Source organism: Mycteria americana, chromosome 22 (assembly GCF_035582795.1).
Source record: "Mycteria americana isolate JAX WOST 10 ecotype Jacksonville Zoo and Gardens chromosome 22, USCA_MyAme_1.0, whole genome shotgun sequence".
In the NCBI taxonomy this organism is placed as follows: Eukaryota; Metazoa; Chordata; class Aves; order Ciconiiformes; family Ciconiidae; genus Mycteria; species Mycteria americana.
The window spans coordinates 4,096,865-4,116,285 of NC_134386.1; the positions used below are offsets into that span (position 1 = coordinate 4,096,865).

At 44.8% G+C, this 19,421-nt stretch overlaps 1 protein-coding gene across 8 annotated transcripts in view; it reads right to left on the bottom strand.

Annotated features, from left to right (window-relative positions):
• Positions 1-19,421, bottom strand: part of TANC2 (tetratricopeptide repeat, ankyrin repeat and coiled-coil containing 2) — a 256,753-nt gene that overhangs the window by 20,652 nt on the left and 216,680 nt on the right. For all 8 annotated transcript variants that reach the window (XM_075522836.1, XM_075522834.1, XM_075522835.1 and 5 more), the window contains 5 exons: positions 15,638-15,746; positions 11,118-11,240; positions 10,202-10,438; positions 8,267-8,452; positions 5,984-6,077 (listed from right to left, as the gene is read on the bottom strand). In XM_075522836.1, coding sequence (XP_075378951.1) covers positions 5,984-6,077; positions 8,267-8,452; positions 10,202-10,438; positions 11,118-11,240; positions 15,638-15,746 — 749 coding nt within the window. The remainder of the gene's footprint in view (positions 1-5,983; positions 6,078-8,266; positions 8,453-10,201; positions 10,439-11,117; positions 11,241-15,637; positions 15,747-19,421) is intronic.

Consider the following 19,421-nt stretch of genomic DNA (forward strand, 5'->3'; position numbering starts at 1 on the left):
GTCTTTCTGCTGGATACCAAAGCGATGGTGCCTGAAATGCCAAACGTATCCCACGACAGGCAAAATGAACACAGAAAATGGGTTGGATCAGTACCGTTCTAGCTCGTACTTGTCATTTTAGTTTACTTCAAAGGTCAACTCTTCCATGAAAAGATTTCGTAATGTTATGGAAAGAGGCTGACTGGGACAATCAGCTTCTATTGTTTTCCGCAAGTCGCAGTGAAACGGGATGAGAACTGCACTAAGCATAAAATAATCTACTATCACGTGTGACTGAGGTTCAAGGTGTTGCTGCACAGAAACGTAGAGCCTTGTCACATGAAACCTTCACCATTTCTCCCTGTGCCTCCTGCAGGTTTCCCTGCTGCAAAAGCCACAGGCTGCAAGACTGAGTGTGTCTTAGTAGGGGCACAATGTCCAGAGAAAACACAGGTCTTTAGGTACGTGCTGTCTCGACAAGACCTTCCGCAACCTGTCCTTGACTCATTCCACGATGACTACAAGAGAGCAAGTGAGGGATCAGGCTGGAGGCACTGACAGATCACTGCCAGCTACTGGATGTCAGTCAGATTTGTGGCTTTTCTCTGTCTGAACAAGCACAGAGCAGCATAATTCAGATGGAGGACTTTTATTTTTAATATCCCACTTTAGCCTGTAGATCTTTGAAAGCAGGGACACACCTGGAAAGCAAAAATGGTATGAATATGTTCACCTGTTCTCCAAGAAAAACACTAATTTTGGGCTTTGTTTCTGGCCAGGGCTGATCCTACCAGCAAGGGTCTTTGTGCAAAACCAAAACTATCTCTCATTTCCAGTATTACAGATGCTCACAGTATTCCAGGCGGGTAGAAGTAACACCTGACAGCTCCTTCCCTGACAAAATGTGCTCTGTTAACTCAGAAAGTATGGTTGGGTTGGAAAAGGCACATTCAATCTGAAAATAGTTCCAAGTGCAGGACCTGCCTTTGACTCGTCTTTGGTATTAATTTTAGACTTTTCGGTTCCTCCCTCCTCTCCCTAACTTTCTGTGCACTTCAGCATAGCTCCTCTGGCTCAATGCTCTGCTGCTTCTAGAAGGAGCCTGAGCAGAAGGTGGGAGTCTATTTCTAACTGACGTAGCTTGTTTTTTCTTTGAAGTACATTTCTGTGGGATGGCTGATTACGAGGTGTTGATGGGTTTCCAACTGCAACACTGTTAATGTTGGGGGATTTAATTAATTCTCTATTCTGTTCCACATTATGGTTGAGTTTTCTTCTCTTGGGGTTGAGAGACACCAAGAGTTAAAAGAAAAATCATCTCGCTGCCACAAGCAGAACATACTGCAAAATCTATAATCAGATCCATGTGGGTTTTAAACGTAAGCTACAAATATAGAAGGAGGACTGTGTGTAATGTGCACGGCAGAGGGATCGGTATGCAGGGCTTTTGGGTTCTATTTCTAAACCTGCCTGCACATGAAATGTTGCAGGTTAATTCAAGGTATTTCATGTCAAAATGACTTATGTTTGCAACAATGAAAATACTGTAAATCACCTATGTGTTTGGTGTTCACCATGAAATGTTCTTTGGAAAAGACCTTACTGAAACAGCATGATTTGATCCATGGCCATACCCTTCTCCACTCTGCCTTGCAATCCACTCTACCCGGACTGACGTGTCCTTTTGCCACTCTGTTCCTCAAGGTCAAAGCAACTGGTGGGGGTATGTAGCTCCAGCCTGTCCTTTGCAGCTCCAACTCAAGGGAAGCTCAAAAGCTTCTGTGCTACCGAGCAGTCAGACCTTGCTGGTTCAGGAAGGTTCCACACTGATGACCTGGATTTGCTGCCTGCTGCTGAGAGAAATCTATCCAAGCTCATCTTCTATAATGCACAGATATCTAAGCATCTATCCTCAGAAATGGAGAAACTCTCTGAGGGGCCAAAGGAGCTCAATCCAGCTGGACCCTAGGAGACCAGCTCACTAAGGCACACCCAGACTTCATCAGTGCCTGTGCTTTCAACAGAAGGTTGGCCAGATAACCCCCTGTGGTCCCTCCAACTGCAAGGAGCTGGACAGTCTGCTGCTGCTCTGAATACAGGTGCCTTACCCCTGTATCTCCAGCCTTCTAACCAAAGCGGCTTTTGACATCCCCAAGCTCCAGCTCCACTGCTGGTCACCACAAACCCAGAGCACTATCCTGTGGCTGGTGTCCAACTGTCCAAGCCCAAAAGCTCAGTTAAACTACTTGAGGAAAAATTCTAGAAGTACCTGCTTATTTAAGCCTTTTAGCACTCCTCAGATGGACTTATCAACCTGTTCCTGACATCACCAATGTGCCTTACAACAGCCATTAGCCTCCAAAAATCCCACCACACAAGGTAAGGCTGTGCCTGTGTGTTGAAAGGAGATCGGAAAAGCCAAGGAAAGGTGATCAGAGGAAATGAGAGCAATGGAAATGGTTTTGTTTGAAGTTTTACTGTCTGCCAGAGAGCTCCTGTGGCCCAGCATGAAAAAGGCGAGTCCATCAAGCTCAGCCAAGGAGCAGCGACCAGGATCCTGGGCTGGAAAACAGGAAAGTTCATTTTGCAGCTTTTCCACGAGGATGTAGTGCCAGGAGACAACTCACCACGCAATAACAAAGTCTTGGCATAAACACCATAAAACAGTTGCTGCATTTCTCAAAACAGGGCTCAAACAAAACCTGAGACAAGTTTCAGGTGTGGACGTGCTCTGTCAGTGAGCAACATCAGACAAGCCACAGTCTCCAACACCAGGGATCTGCAACGGCACATTCTGCCTCTGCTGTTGTGCAGAGCATGTCTGTTTTCTTAGAGAAAAAACAACTTTATCTGGAGAAGGAATCATTGAATTGCTCCTATACAGCACATGTATCTGTTTCACAGCCTGGCAGCAAGACAAATGTAGTTTGATGGAGTCGTTCTTTGCACCTCCAACTCTGATGGAGTTATTACAAGTGACTCAGATACTTTTGTGCTGGGTTTTAATATTAGTCTTGTCCCGGGGGAAATATTCCATCTGGAGTTGCCTATAGTGTGCTGTCAGCAATTCCTAAACTTATGATGTAACTTGGCACTGCCATTTGGATGATATCAGGCTGGTATCACTAAGCCAGGCAGTCAGCTCTGCTCTGCGGAAGATTAGACACACGAGCAACAAGTATCAAAAAACAAACAAGACATGATTCAGATTTTTAGAGCAGATTGCTATTTTTAGGTGGAAACCAGCACTTCTCTTCAAATTTATCTAAACTTGCTATTTACTTTTGGGAAAATAATAATAATAATACAACAACGTGAAAGGGAGTCTTGAGATCCATATAAACTTGTCCTGCCTGTGACAGGGCAAAATGCTGCTGAATTTGGTGGTTGGCTTGTTTTTGCTCATTTTCCCATCTTACCTACCACCGATTTTAATGGGATAAATGGTTATTCTTTTGAGATGGCTCCTCAATTTATGTGTGATTTGCAAATCACAAATCCACATTCCCACCTACCCCAGTTACTCAGAAACCCCTCTCAGATAGAGAAACTCCCAGATGTCTGGGCGAGTCTGGCTTTCGGCATTGCTGGGGGGAGAGGTATGGGAAGGGGGACAGAAGGGATGGAAAAGGCTTCTCCTGAAGAGTCCTCGAGGTAACGGGCAGGCTGGGAATGGCAGAGCTGCCCAGGACACAAGGGAAGAGGGAAGAGGAGAGCCAGACGTTGTCAGGGAGAAGAGTGCGGTGCTCAGCTCTCAGAGCGGAGAGCACGGCTGAGCAGGAGAGAGCAGGACGGCGTGACCTGCAAAGGCAGAGCTCCAGGGATGGGCAGGGTTAGACACCAGTTCAGCAAACGCCTATGGCTTTATACCAGGCTTTGCCAGATTCATCCAGACTCAGGATGAACTCAGAACTATCTAAACTCAAGGAGCTTATCTGTAGTGTCTGATGCTGCCCATGAGGTTACTTTGCAGGGAGACATCTTAGTGGCTTTTGATCAAACTCTGAAGGCATCTGGATCACCATCCTATTTACAAGATAGTCCTCAGGACCCAAACACCAGAGAGCATTTTGGATGAGCTGCCTCTGGCCTGGTCACCACTTCAAACTGTGAGCTCACTTGTAGCAAAGCCATTGTCCTATTACCAACGCCCGGTCATTTCATTTGGCTAATTCCAGATCCAATTTCTTTTTTCTCCCGTGACACCCCAGGGGCACTGTTAAATTGCTTATTTGTGTACGTTGCCCTTATTTCCACTAATAATGGCACAATGTCCTTGCTACGCCATTACATCCCTGTGGGCGTGGGCTGGTTTTGGCTGGGGTAGAGTTAATTTTCTTCACAGTAGCTCGTATGGGGCTGTGTTTTGGATCTGAGCTGGAAACAGGGTTGATAACACAGGGATGTTATTGCTGTTACTGCTGAGCAGGGCTTACGCAGAGTCAAGGCCTTTTCTGCCTCTCACCCCACCCCACCCCACCAGCGAGGGGGCTGGGGGGCACAAGGAGCTGGGAGGGGACACGGCTGGGACAGCTGACCCCAGCTGACCCAAGGGCTATTCCATACCATATGGGGTCATGCTCCGCATGTAAAGCTGGGGAAGGAGAAGGAATGGGGACACTCGGAGCGATGGCGTTTGCCTTCCCAAGTCACCGTTAGGCGTGCTGGAGCCCTGCTTTCCTGGAGATGGCTGAGCCCCTGCCTGCCCATGGGAAGGAGTGAATGAATTCCTTGCTTTGCTTTGCTTGTGCGTGGCTTTTGCTTTCCCTATTAAACTGTCTTTATCTCAACCCTCGAGTTTTCTCACTTTTACTCTTCTGATTCTCTCCCCCATCCCACCGGCGGGGAGTGAGCGAGCGGCTGGGGGGGCTGAGTTGCCGGCTGGGGTTAAACCACGACAGGGTGCAGGAGCTGACTCCTTCCCTCATGCCCCGCCAACGGCCCAGAGCAGCCCGGCCACACGCTCCTTGCTGGGACAACTCATCCCTCTTTGTCCTTTAAAGCTCAGGGGCAATACTTTCTGATAGACCCCATCCATTACAGGGCTCTAATAAGGCTACATTTTCAAAGGTACAGTGCACAACACAGCTCAAAATATAACCCTGCTTCCCCTCCCACCCCCTTTCTAACCAGAAGCAACCTGACCAACGACCAAGCTACACGCCAGCCCCTGTCTGTACCCTTGGATCGTGTCATTTTTAAACAAAGCTGACAGAATCAAAATCAGTGCTCCGTTACCCAGACAGGAACATTACCTTGGTGTATTAACTTGACAGGAACATTACCAGTGATGCAAGTAGATTAGTGAATTGAGTACAAATGACAGTGGATAATATTTATGAGGTCATTGGAGTTAAAAGCTAACAACTCCAAGTTTGAATATCTCAAGAAATGGAGATGATAGTGCAATTCACATGTGTGAAGTGGAAAGGGTGAATGACCTCTTTTGTTTTGGTAGAAGGTAGGGAAGTAGGGCTTCTGTATTATACCTATCAATACAAAAATACAGTACCGCACAAAAGGCCGCTTGTTTAATTACCAGATGTTAAATAGTGAGAAGTTTTCAGAAAATCAACAGATAATTTAACAGTCACGGTGCTGTACGTAACAGGGAAGGGGAGAGAGAAACAGGGAGATGCTTTGGATAAATATGCCAAATATCCAGAGAGAAAAAGCAGAATTTGGTGTCCATCTCACTTAACGTGAGATGTTTCAGAGAAATTAGTGGCCTGGTTGCCAGAGCTGCTGCATTCCTGCATGCTCCTGAAAAGCGCCAGGAGCTGCAGAAGCTCAGGGTTTTCAAAAGCCAAACTTCTCTGTTGGACTTAAGCTGAGTGCGAGCTCCACCCTGGCACCTATAAATCACCTGAAATCAAACCAGAGGAACCGATCCTTCGCCCTTCATCAAAAAAAGGCCAGGGATCAGGCATGCACCAGGTGACAGGGAGCCCATAAATACAAACACAAACATGCAAGAAGAAGCTACAGCATCTACAGAAATCACCTGTCTCTCCCCAAAGGCTGTCAAAGCTGTTGATTTGTGCTCGCTCCACCTCCTCTTCGTCTTTTTCTGGAAGATCGAGCAGGTAGGAGACAATCTAAAACAAAATGACATGTCAGCTCACGAACTTGGATGCGTTATATATAAACTGCTGACATCTTAACACGAGCTGTTCTGAATACACAGCGAAAAAGGAACAGTCTCTGCCTGGCACCCTGAGCTCAAGTAAATATTCTTCCAGAGATCAATCACTGAACCTGCTGCCCTGTACAAGCGAAAAAAGCCCACCCAAGCGTCTTGATACGACCGCACACCACGAGCCTGTGTGGTGTCAGTTCCTTGTGACTGCGTCTGTCCTGCTACGGATGACCCGGCGTGTGCGGTGGATGCGCCTTCGCCTGCAGCTACAGCTGCCGTACCAGTGAGGGAACACCGGTGTGTCCGTCTGCGTCACCTCGCGCCTGCTGGGGTGCAACGACTACGATCGTCCCCTTTTACTGCTGGGGAAACTGAGTCACGGACAAGTGATGTAATGGTGCAGTTATAATCGTTAGCCTCTCCATTAGCTTAAGCTCCAGCCAAGATGAAGTTACTTCCAGAAACTACTAGCCCCTTTCTAGCAAATACTGTTTTTAAGCAGACTGTTAAAAAGATTTCCACTATGTTTTTCTTCCAGCTGTGGATGCTTGAAACCCCAGAGAAGCAAATTAACTTCTTTAAAGGGTAAATTAAAGGATTTAATTGACTGAAAACCGGCAGAAAATTTCAGTGTTTGGATCATATGATGCGAGAAAGCAAGAGGCTAAGAAGAAAATGGAGATTTTACTTTAGTGACTGAAGGACAAAAGCATTTTTCTCATTCTAGGAGAAACAATTATCTGCTGGGGTCTAGGCCACAACGAGCCTTTTCTGAGTACCTGGGAGGAAGCCGTGCCTGCTCTGCTGCCTGCGGCTGCCTGTGGGCACAGACTGAGAGGCACCAGCACAGGGGAGAGGGATTTCGGTGACAAGTGCTATTTTCCCGTGTCCTGCCAGCGATGCTCCGGTGCGAAATGGGACGTCGGGAATGACAGCAGCACGGCGGGGGGGAGCAGGAAAGCCAGGAGAGTGTCTATGTGAGAGATGCTCTTGAAGTGATGCCCATGGTCCTTCCGCAGTAGATGCCTTGTGTATATGATGCTGCCTCGATGGGAGAGTGTGAGCTTGGTGTAACAAACCCCCGTGCGCTTGGCTGAGCTCCCAGCCGGGTGCTGTACCGCTTAGTGGACCTCGTGTTGCGTGACTACAGCGTAACGCTAAGCCTGGTATGGTTACGCTAGGGTATAATCACAGCAAGGACTCCAGTGTGGCCCCACCAGTGGTTAAGATCACTTTATAAACATGCTAAATATTTGTTTTATCACCAAAGTCGGAGAAAAACAGCAAAGTAATCATCAGCTTGCATCTCCTATGACTGCAATCCCCTCAAAACAGGGACTTGGGAGCATTTTCTATACGCAGCCATGTAACTTTTATGGTACAACAGAAACATTAAACAATTCCAGAACTCCTTTCTATACATTATAAAGGTGACCAGTATTATCTGGGGGGAAATTCCCATTTAAAAAGTTCTGTGCCCTGTTACAAATTATGTCCTCGGCATGCAGATCTTCAGGGTTTTGAAGTCACATCTGCTTCTCATCAGTTCAACTCACAGTCACTTAGCTAATAAGAATTTCCCAGCTTTCTTAACTAGCTCCTCTGATCTGAGCACTTTACCTATGTTTTCATGGATTATGCTTAACAAAAGCAAAATCAAAACTCCAGTAAATGAGAGGAGCTCAATTTAGCAAAGAAATCAACCGATGCAAAAATCCTTAAAGACTGCTTCTTGGTAGGAAAACATACATCATTTTCCACATCACAAATCTTTATCGGTCTGATAGGAGCAAGGTCTTCAGCTCTTCTCTCCCCCCAACATACAGTCCAAACCTACGTGGTCTCACACTCCCCTAACAGCACTGGAGGAGCAGCGTAAGTAACACACTGTTTATCCTCCCTTGCTTAAAGGTTTATTCCAACAACTGAAAGGCTTGTTACGCTTCCTCTCTTGGAGACCTGCCCAGACCACGGGGTTTGCCAAGGGATCTGTGAACCCCGCTGCCTGGGATGGGAAGGGGAGGAAGAGTAGGACAGAGGTACTGACTCCACCTCCAGGACCCTCTTTGGTCAAAGTTTCGTCTAGGGAACACAGTCAACCCTTGGTTTCCCACCCCGCAGAGGCAATGATGTGCGGGTAGGCCTTACCTCGGTGTAACCCATGCTGGCCGCAGCGATCAGTGCCTGCTGGATGGCGTGGCTCTTCTTAAACACTCCCTGCTGTTGCCCAGCCATGGTCCAGTCGCATTGGATCAAGAACTTCACCACCTCCAAGTGTCCTCTGAGAGCAGCGTGAACCAGAGCGCACTGACCGTTTTTGTCCAAATGATCCACCTTGAAAAGAGATGACAGAATACAATTAAGCCAAATCACGGGCAAAACATCTTCGTTTCTTCAGAGTTTCCAGCCCTGGTTTCAAAATAATGCCACATGTGCAAAATGTGCATTTTTCTGGTAAACTATCCCTTCCACGACCAGAAAACAACCATTCCCAAAGCAACTCTGCCCCACGCTTAGGCATCCTCTTGGCCACAAGTGTTTGCTTTGGGTAAGTCACCATTATTTTTAGCTTTCTTCAGACTCAAAGGCTGCAAAAACATTTTCCCTTTTGCATCCTGAAGTCCAGCAACCGTGTTTTCTTGTGGATTGAAATCATGCACACTGATATCACCTCCTTTATCCAAACCCACAAAAGGAAAACCAACTTGTTTTCCAGATACCATTTCTTTTGAGAGAGACAGAAGTGTCTCAGCCTGCAGTCGAACGTACAACGCGAACCCAGTGCAGGCAGAAGGCAATAGGAAACAGAGATCGTGCTTGGCAGCCTTGTAGGAACTTATTTGGTTGGCTTTTCAGGACCGGGCATGGTTTTCACTCGATGCCTGAATACATCAACTGGGATTTCTAGGTCCTGTCCCAACACCAGTAACTTGGAGAAAACAGGACAGGCAGATCAGCTACTGTCCTCCTGCCGGTTAACCCCTTCAGTGCTCTGCAACGTATTATTTCTCATCTCTCGTATTATAAATATGAGAAATAATTATTAGAATATATTCTAATAATAGCAATTATATTAACACAATACATATGAAAATATTAATACACTAATAATATTAATATGTTCTAATATGATAAATGTTTCTTGTTTTTCTAATTTCTCAACTTTCTATGCCAGAATCAAACATCTCAGCCTTCAAACTAAACCCAGCTGGTTCTGGGGTATTTCCTCAATACAGTTAGGAATACTCAAGGAAAGCTCTGAGTGGCAGGACTTTGGCATTGCATTTTGTAGCCCAAATATTCCTGTTCTCAGAGAGGGAGTGCTGTTCCTTACCAACAAGTGTCAGGGAGTCACCCAACTCTCTCAAAATATCCCAACAAAAGCAGAATTCTTTTTTTCCTTCATACTGTCCTCGCATTATTACAGACAACATGGCAAGATCTAAACGGGTCTCTCAGTCATCCTGACCTTCATACCAAAACTATACAAACCCATATTTTGCTTTTTGAACTGAAGCTAAACATATAGAGAAACCACAAATTGTTTCCAGGAGGCTCCACTTCAAAAATCAGCACAATTTTCTTCTTCAACAAGATACTTCAACTTGACTCATTATATACAATTAAAACTCCAAACACTCACCACAAAGCTAAACAAAGGGTATTTTTCTAGGACAAGTCCAATAGAAATTTTTGGAAAATGCGTCTCAAGGACATATTTAAAGAACACTCTGTGCTGCAAAGGCAAGGTTGCCATTTTAACCTCGCGAGGTTCAAGGACCTCTCCAGAACACCCTTCAGCAGGCCATCAGTGCAGCGTGATTAGGCAGTTCCTGCCTCAGACCTGAATTCCAGAATACTAATCACAGACCCTCAGGAGTTACTTAGCTGTGGTGTCAATGGGAGATTTTCAAAGCCACTACATTTTAGCAGAAAAGCCAACCCTCCGCAGCAGCGTCCTGGCTTCATCTGCTGGAGGATATTCTTCAGCAGGGGTTACATATCCTACCTGCAGCTTGTGCCCGGCCTCGCATAAACGTGGAATAGTTTAAATCAGCTTTTAGAGGAACGTGGTCACCTTACCTTAGCCCGTTTCTTGCACAGCAGCACAACGATACTTAGAAACCCAGCAGCAGCCGCGTAGCCAAGGGGGGTCAGGCCACTTTCAGAAGCGGCATCTACGTTGGCCCCAAACTCCAAGAGCAAAGCCACCATCTCCGTATAACCCAGGTGAGATTGGACACACAAAATGGGGGCATTGTTCAGAACTTCGGTCCGATAATTCACGTTTGCACCTCCTAAAATCAGCAACCGACTGACCTGCACAGGAAAAGAAGAGCTCCTGTTAGCCGAGTCTTACGCAGAGACATTAGTTTATTTTCAGGACAACAAAAGAATTTAAACCAGGGCCCTGTGCGTGCTTCCAAGCAAATAGCGAAGGACGTAAAATGCCCAGTAAAAACACTTGCCAAATATATGGTCCCATTTTAGGCATTTTCACCGGTATGGGAAGGAGCTGGGACAAACATCCTTCCAGATGAAGGACAATTTGAAATCTGTATCACTGTCTGAAATCCTTTTTGCTGTAGAGATGAAGTCTCTTAAGCTAACACATTCATCCTTAGCAATGCAAATGGGCCTGAACTAGCACGCACCGCTGTGTTTGGCGTTGCCTCCAAGTTAGTGCATGTCTAAGCCAGAGCCCTTTACGGGGCTGCCAAATTTCAACACCAGTTGTCGCATCCCACATCTCTGGGGAGGAAAAACGGGTGTGAACCATTTTGCACGGATGCAAATTCACTATTCACTCGCTGCAATTAAAAGGAGATCCCTGGTCAAAGCAGAAGAGTTGAGGGATCATCCCAGACGGTAACAAAATCCCAAGACGAATGCCCAGCAAGCTGCTCGGCACCGCCTGGGCAGGACCATGGGCAGGCAGCTACAGCAAAGACTCTATAGTGAGCTCTGAACCACCCCAGCTCTCCTCCTCCTCCAGTACCTTTATGTTTGGGGTGTAGAGATTTCTCAGAGATGCCAAAGCCATCGAAAGACCTTCGGTACTGTAGGAGATCCAAAGCCCTTGCAGGATGGAGGAAGATACCCCAACTTTTTTACTCAGCCCCTAAAAAAGAAAAGATGACTTAAATGCAAGCTTACAAATATGCTCAATTACACCGGGCAGATCCTCCTGGGTCTTTGGGCTTCAAGGAGTTTCAAGACGCTAACAGCTACACACAAGATAATGTGACAATTTGCCACATCCGACCTTTGCAGTGAATTAATAAGCTTGTAGGAAATAACTTGCAAAGGTACTGTAGCCATCTCCAAGGTCTAGGAAAGGCAGGAGTAAACTGTGAGCAACCTGAATCCATTCAACACCCTCAGAAAATGTCATGCTAAGGAACAGAGCATGCTGCTGCTTTTCTTTTTTAATAAAGTACACATTATTTTGGCAGAACTGATTCACAAAGTTTCCTTATTATTCACACAGTTAAACCAGATGACAGTATCTGCTCACAGTGAGATAAATTAAGGAATTCTCAACCACAGCCTAGAACAGTATTCCCATATCTCATACCAGACTGTTTCCAACCTTCCTGGCTGGCGTCTGTGATCAGGCTATACGTAATATATACAAGGTCTGACATCTTTTTCCAGCAGCACTAACTGGCAGAGCACAGCACTGTTAAGCAAGTTGCCCCCCCTCCTATCGAAGGAGCAATAACTGCTCTGTAGCCAACAGACGGGAGCAAACGACTTGATCGAAGACGAGAGGAATGGGTTTGCAACTCCAGCAACGAGCTTCGCTGCGTGTTGGGCTCCGTTGTGTGACGCGGGTACGCCCTATATGTTGCTGTTCTGCTACTGATTTACCATTAAAGCCTGCTGTTTCCACGGAAACCATACAGACATCTTTAATTCTGTTTTGATATGCAAACCCCCATTTCTACTTCCTTGCACGCCGTGCGGTCATTTCTATCTGTGCAAAGCAGCAGGATCGCATTTCAGTTTGTAAGTCTTCTGTACGACAGACCGACACGGATGGTGCAGGTTGGTGGGAAGAAAACCAGCAGCAAAAGGTGGGATTTGTTTCCTCTAACGGAAGACGTGCAGGAATCATGATCTGAGCCCGCTGCTGGACTCAGCTGCAGACCTCTAATACCTACGTGTGAAAGATATTCTGAAGCATCGCACCAGCCATCAACAGATTTGTCACTTGAAACTGTTTTACCATAAAAAGAAGCAACAGATTAGACAAGCTCTTATAAATAACAACTCCATGCGCTTGTTTCCTTCAAAATTCAGGGAGCTAAATGGAGAAAAATATCTGCTTGTGTTAAGAGGCAGAAAAAGAGCTCAGGAATTTTAGCCACTGTTAAATGCTGCTTTTGAAATGACACAATACAGGACATTAGAGGTCAATATTACATTTCAGTGAACTCAGTACAGTATAATTGGACAAATGGAAAACAATTTTATAATAAACGGTTAAAATAATTTAAAAAGAGTTATAATACTATCAAACCCATAAATAAGCTGTTTGAGTCACCATCAGGACCAAGGGAAAGAGCATGTATTTTCAGAATAGCCATCCGATGATAATCACATATGCTATAAAAATCTTAACCACTGTATTAGAACATATATACTTCGATATCAGTGCAAGACATAAAAGATGACATTCATCCTTTAAAGAATAAATACGTTCAGCACCATTATCATTCAGTTGCTGAAACAAAACCGCACTATTTCTCATTTTACAGATCGTATCTTCCTTTTCTGTTTCCCCTTTCCGCCCAGAACTGTAAAGCAGGTTGAATCCTTCAGCGAAAGCAAATCCCAGCTTGACACAACATCAAACCGAAATACCATCAGTGCTTTCCACTTCGCTGGGACCATCTGACACGGGACCAAGGCACGGCCTGACCACGCGCGCTTCATTTGCCTAACTTTGCCAACTCCACACAACCCCCGTTTTCAAGCAGGCTTGCTTTTTTTGTCCTGCACTCTTGTATGCAGCTGTCCGCACCCTTCATTTCTAACTTATCGCTTCCTCTGCTATTTGGCCATTGGCACCTTCGACACATGATCTTTATGAAGCTGTTTTTCAAGGAATATCAGACACCTTCACATACCCATAGCTGTCAAAGTGAGTGTTTCTGCCTGTAATTGTCATTACATTCTCAATGTGGGGACGAGGGACACCCATTTCTGGATTACTGACATTTTAGCTAACTAATTTAAGATGAAATTAAAGAATTCTCTTTGGTTGATTTGCAAAACATACGTCAGCCTGAAGTTTGGGTCTTCTTGTATCATTACTGCACATTTCTCTTCTTGCCCTTTCATTCCATGCCAGGCTTTCCAAGCTGGGTTTCCATATGCTCCTGTTAAGACTGGTAATTGCTTTAAAAGACTAAAACATTTGTAGGGTTTTTTTTTCCCCCCCCAACTGTTTGAGGATGTTTGTGTTTAAAAAAGAAAACCAGCAGATCTCAGCCATCAAGCAAGGCAGGGAGCGTGAAAGCTTCTTTACACCTATCTATCAGGTCATCACCTTGTGTCTGCATCACTGAATTTTTACACCTGGAAATTCCAAGTGTCCCATCATTACCTTGCACAAGGTACCGGTGGATTCGAACCAATAGGGATTGGGGAAGGACAAATATGTTTTCTGCACTGTTTAATCAAAGTTTGTCTCTATACCTAGCTCCCAGTACTCCCTGGCTGGACAAAATGCTTTGGCCCTGTTCTAATCCTCTTCTGGCTTCATGATGGGTAAATAAAATGGCATTACAATGGCATCAGGCCTCCATAAATACCTTCAAAATTAGGGTCTTTGTGTCTGCGGAAAGCTGCCGTTATAACGTGATACTTCAGGAAAAACACACTGAATTGATGACCTGACACGCTCCCTACTTGGCAGAAAACCCATGCCATACTGGTAACGGCTTCAGCAAAAGATCAGACAGAATGAAAAGCTTGAATGGAAAAAAAAAAATGCTTGTTTAGAAACAAATACAGTCAGTAACAACAGGAAAAGGAGTCTGTGTATGTACTCTCAGAAATATTTTCTTAAAAGAATGCTCTTAAGCATTTCTTAAAAGAATATGGCCTGCAATATTCCAGCTCAATGCCTCCTTCAAAAACTAATGCAGCTATTGTTTCACTCGGTAAACACTCACAAATCCTCAGTAAACACTTGTTAAAAAAAGGAATAAAAATAAACCTATTCAAGGAAAAGCGAAAGACTAAGTTTTACAGTGTTTCTAATCCAGCTAATCCAAACCCTTTCAAAACTTTATAGTACTTCTATCTAACATACTGTTACGCTTATCTGTCACCGAGACATACTATTCTTACTGCAGTGTTGCAAACCCAAGGATTTTGCCAAGTGATTAGAAACAGAAGGCTGTACTGACATTTTTCATATGCTAATTGGCATTTTCTACTATTGTACATATTGCTCAATTAAATCTGGAATCTACAGGCAACTTGTCCACTTAATGAAAATTGTCATTTGTTTAGAGCCTGAAACCCTGTTATTTGTTTCTACCGTGGAAGTGTGAAACGAAGACTTGGAATCAGATTTAGATGCAAATGGCAGCTGAATAGTAAACTCACTGCTGAATTTGGCCTTGGGAATGTAACTCAAAATTTGAAAATTATACACTGATCGGGTAATGTGCCGATCTGGGGTTCTTCCCTTTGGCTTCAGCCATCGCTTTCCCAAATGAGGAGACTTTGCTACCGCACCTGATGGTGAATTCAGCACAGGGAACTCAATAAATAAATCCAACAGGACTGACACAAGACATCTATTTGCTCTAGAGATACAGAAATACAGGGGTGCTAAAGCTTTTAAGTCTATAAAATCATATATAGATGAGATAAAAATACAGCCTCATTTTTACCAGTGTTAAGCACCCACAGATCCTAATACTTCTAATAAATTCTGTATTTCCTGTGACCTGACAAATCCATCCTGTCATTGCCATCTTCTGATATATGGCCAACAGTCAAAAGAATGATACTTAATTTATGGGTCATATTGATGCTCACATCCAAGTTTGCCTTTCAGTTACCCAGGTCTTAAATGTCTGCATGAAGAGTAAAATGGACTCACCATCAGATTTTAAGGACCATCAGATCTTCCCTTTACAACCTGAATTTTGGGTTGGATTCTTCAAAACCACTCCTTTTAAATGATTTGCTTTTTCTAGATGTTGTTACAAGGAACTCATCTTACATGGGAAGAAACCTCTTACGGTAGAAGAGTAATTTCAGGTAAGGAGGCTATCTGCTGAATTTACAGTCTGAAGGACAGTTTAATTTCAAGGATTTGTTATATACCATTGCCAATTTTCTAAAGCTCACTTCTACATGTTTCAGCAGCCTGAAGCAATCACACTTCTTACAGCAACCCTAAAACAAGAAGAGACTGAACGCTGCCAGTGCTGGCAGATTATACGCAGCAGGGATGAGCTTGGCACGAGTCTTCACTTCAATTTTTCTTACCTTAAAAATATGTGCTTTGAGAATGTGATGTCCCAGTTCAATAGTTTGCTGTCGATTTAGTTTTCCTTCTTGACGGGAAAACCAGAAGGCAAGTAATGTGTGGCCACTCCTAAAACCAGAAGAAAGGAGTATGTTAGTATTTGCTTGTTACATCGACAAAAGAACTTCTGACAACAATTTTTGCTCCTGCTAAGCCTTCAACCTTGTCCAGCTTTGGGAAACCGAGATGAACTAATGCTCACTTGTAAACCACCAACTAATTGCATCCTTTATTATTGGTGATCACCGATAGCTCAAAACCACCCAAACACTGGAGGACAGCAAAAGTAAACCAATATATTTCCTATGAGCAGACGTGAATTTGGAAACACTAGAGGTACAGTTGCATGAAAGCTGAAGTGCTACTTTGACAGTCATTTTGCAGAGGACAACTGTACTTCGAAAGCATGCTACCAATCCTGAAGTCATTAGAAAATGACGTATTTAAAATGTCCACACTTTGAAAAAACGTCCTTTAAATGATAACTACATTCTCCACCCCGTGACACATCCTGCAGAGTGAAGCAACTTTACTTCCACGTAAAACTCCTTCTAAACACATTCTCCAGCTTTTCCAGGAATAAAGATGCTTCTGGCAGCAACCTACCAGGTTGACAACAAAAGCAAATTAACTGAGCTACGCGCAGAGCCCTGTTTAAGGCAAAACATAATAAGAGAGACACTAACTTCCATCCCAAACAATGATCTTTACTGACGTTTTTAAACATTCAAACTTCCAGCTTATAACACCGAAAGTTCAGCATGGCTGGGTCTTCTCAAACACGCGAGAAGCTGATTCTCCGTACACGCACAAAACACACGCAGTGCAAAAATGTGAAGTACTGCAAACCATTTCGGGATGAGATCGGCAAATATCTGCCCCTGCGGGCACGTGTGGATGCAACAGCAGGAGATAGAGCAAGCAGGGCAGGAGGCCGCCGAGGCTCCACGCTTGGACCTCGGTGGTCTGGGGAGTTGCAGGTTTCTCGGTTTTGCCAACAGATTTGTATTCTTCTTTAAGCCCCTGGGCACTCCCGAGGGAGTCCTTTTTAACTCACTTCATTTCTGGAACTAAATCAAAATGTGACTACACATAAAAGCAATCAAACCCCTTCCAGCCAAAGAAAATAAAATATGATATCCACCGTGGCTTTAAAAGGGCTTTTAAGGACAAGGAATGTTATTAGCTCATCACGCTTTGGTAAAGCAGAAAAGTGCTTTGTGTGGCCAAATGGCAAGTAAAAATTACAGAAGACAAGAAGTTTTCACAACGGTGGGGATTTACCAGCGCCATCTTCATCCAGGGAGAATGATTACCCCTGTCTCAAAATAAACTCAGAATAAAAGTGAAAGACTTGTAATGCCACGGCCAGGTGTTTGGCAAGGTCTCCCCCAAGCCCTGCCAATGAACCTCCTTTTGGACCGATAATACACGGATTCATTTCAGCGGAGCCCGATGATGCTCTGCCAGACCTCGTGGTACTGGTAGGATGTGGACATGTGCCCGCTGGAAGAGCAGGATGGAAAACAAAACGTCTTTTTCTTACAAGGCAGGACTTGATCCCCAGGTCCTGATAGGTGAAAGAGCACCGCATCCCATTTACATGTAATAAAATAAACGCTTTCACTGGTGAGTAATTCTGTTGTGCCTCTCTCCAAAATGCAATTAAATTTACAGAGGCACCATCAATTCAAATAATGAACTGTTGTCTGAAATGTTTTTATTGACTGATGGTACCCTTCATACTTAGGGTGACTTGAGATGAAAATAAACTGAAGAAACACTCTTTTTTTGCATGCTTTGCCTGTCACGCTCCTCTCCACACCCTGGCCTGGCACGTGGCAAGATGCCCACGTCGGGATCCCGTAGCTCCCCGCTCCCCATCACTGGAGAAGGAGAAGCTCTTCCAGATGGTGACTCAGCCCATCAAGACCTAGCTTAGATGCCTCAGCTGAGTGCTTAAAATTAGGCAGGATGCCTTGTGCACAGGGCAGTGCCACCAATTTCCACGCATCCGTGCTGTGAGAATTCTCCATATAGCACCAACAGAAGGGACAAAACATAAAGAGCTGGGAAAACAGAAGGGCCCTGGAAGTGGTTATCTACAGCTTGTTGCCTTTCCTTCCCTTCACTCTTCCTCTCTTTGTTCCCCATCTTTGGAGTGGGAGAACACCAGGTCACATCCTCTTAAAGGAGACAGACAAATACATTCGCTCATTCTGCCGATTAACCTCCAGGAACGCCCATGGAAAGGAGAAACAAATCAAAAGGAAACAAGTGACTATGAAACACAGCTTGAGTGTTGCTAGATACAGCTGCAAGTCAAGGAGCACACCAATTGCTAGATTTTATCTGTCCCCGTTCAGGCAGATTATGAAAACCTATAATCACTCTAATACACTCAACGCATCTCAATAGCTCATCAGATTCACAATGCTGCGCTTCTGGTTTGGAGAAGAGCCAATGCATTTACCTCGCTAAAGGGTTGGTGGTGCAAGCTCATTCAGAGACATCAGCTCATTTCCTTTCTGGGGAGAGGCATCAGGCTGGCGATGGTGAACCACGGCTTTCTGCTCCAGATCCGACAGCGGCTGCACAAGGGGACCCTGCAGCCACCCCTCTCTACCTCTATTTTTCACATCACAGAAGAGGAAATAATGCCACTTGTTTGCTTGTTGAGCGGGGCTGATGGAAACCTCTTTGAAAACGCTTGGGAAGGCTCTGAATGGAGCCGTAACTATATTAATCCTAAGCATGAACTGAAGATCCAGAAACTTCTAATGTGCCTGTTCTTCGCAGTGAGAGATGAAGTGCAGCTCCCATCTGACACACGAGCCCAGGTTCCACAGTTAGCTCCTAAATTGCTTTTCAGCTGCAGCTGGTAGGGTATTTACCTAAATTTAATTATATGCATGACTTTGGCTGTTATGAATAAGGCATGTACGAACTATTCCAGAATAAAGTACAGTATTCATGAGTAATCCATTACCTCTGCAATGTTTCCCAGACCTTGGCTTTGGGCTTGTTGATAAATACTTGCAGTCACTTGTTCTGTCAATGTTAATTGCATGCTAAACCAGACTCCAACAGCACAGGCTTTTTTTCTTTTTTCCTTTTTTTTTTTTAATACAGCAGAGGATGGCAGTAATGATTTCTACATCAAGGAGCTCAGTGAAATGATTTGCTTTGAATTTCACCACTGCAGAGTTCATCATCAGAGATTTTTCTATTTTTAATGTAAGATTTCTTTTTGTGAAAAATTAATAGCGCTGCCAGCTCAGCTCCGGCAGCCTTTGTCTGCTCTCGCAGGCTGCCTGTGTCAGTGCCGGCTCCCGTAGCGGCAAGGGGGGCCCGCGTGGCTGCGCACATACACGTATATAAAGAGACATAAAGATGAGTCTTCATCCTTGCGAGCCCCGACATAGCATGAACTGGTGCACACACAGAGCAGCTGTAAGGAAGGCTAATGTCAGTGACGGCTGTGTACGGGCGCAAGGGGAGGTGCTGGATTCAGCAGAGCGGTCCTTACACATCTGCTCCCCGTTCACCCGAAGCTGAGGCACGTACAGCTGTGGGTGCAGAGCAAGGTGACATAGGGAGGTGGCACCTCGAGCACATCCCTCATCGTGCCCCCATCCCTCGTGCCACAGATGGAAGGGGACAAGGCGTCGCTAATAAAATACCAGCGTGACCAAAGAGCTGTGATGGAGCACGGGGAAACACAAAAGAAAATACTGAAAGCTC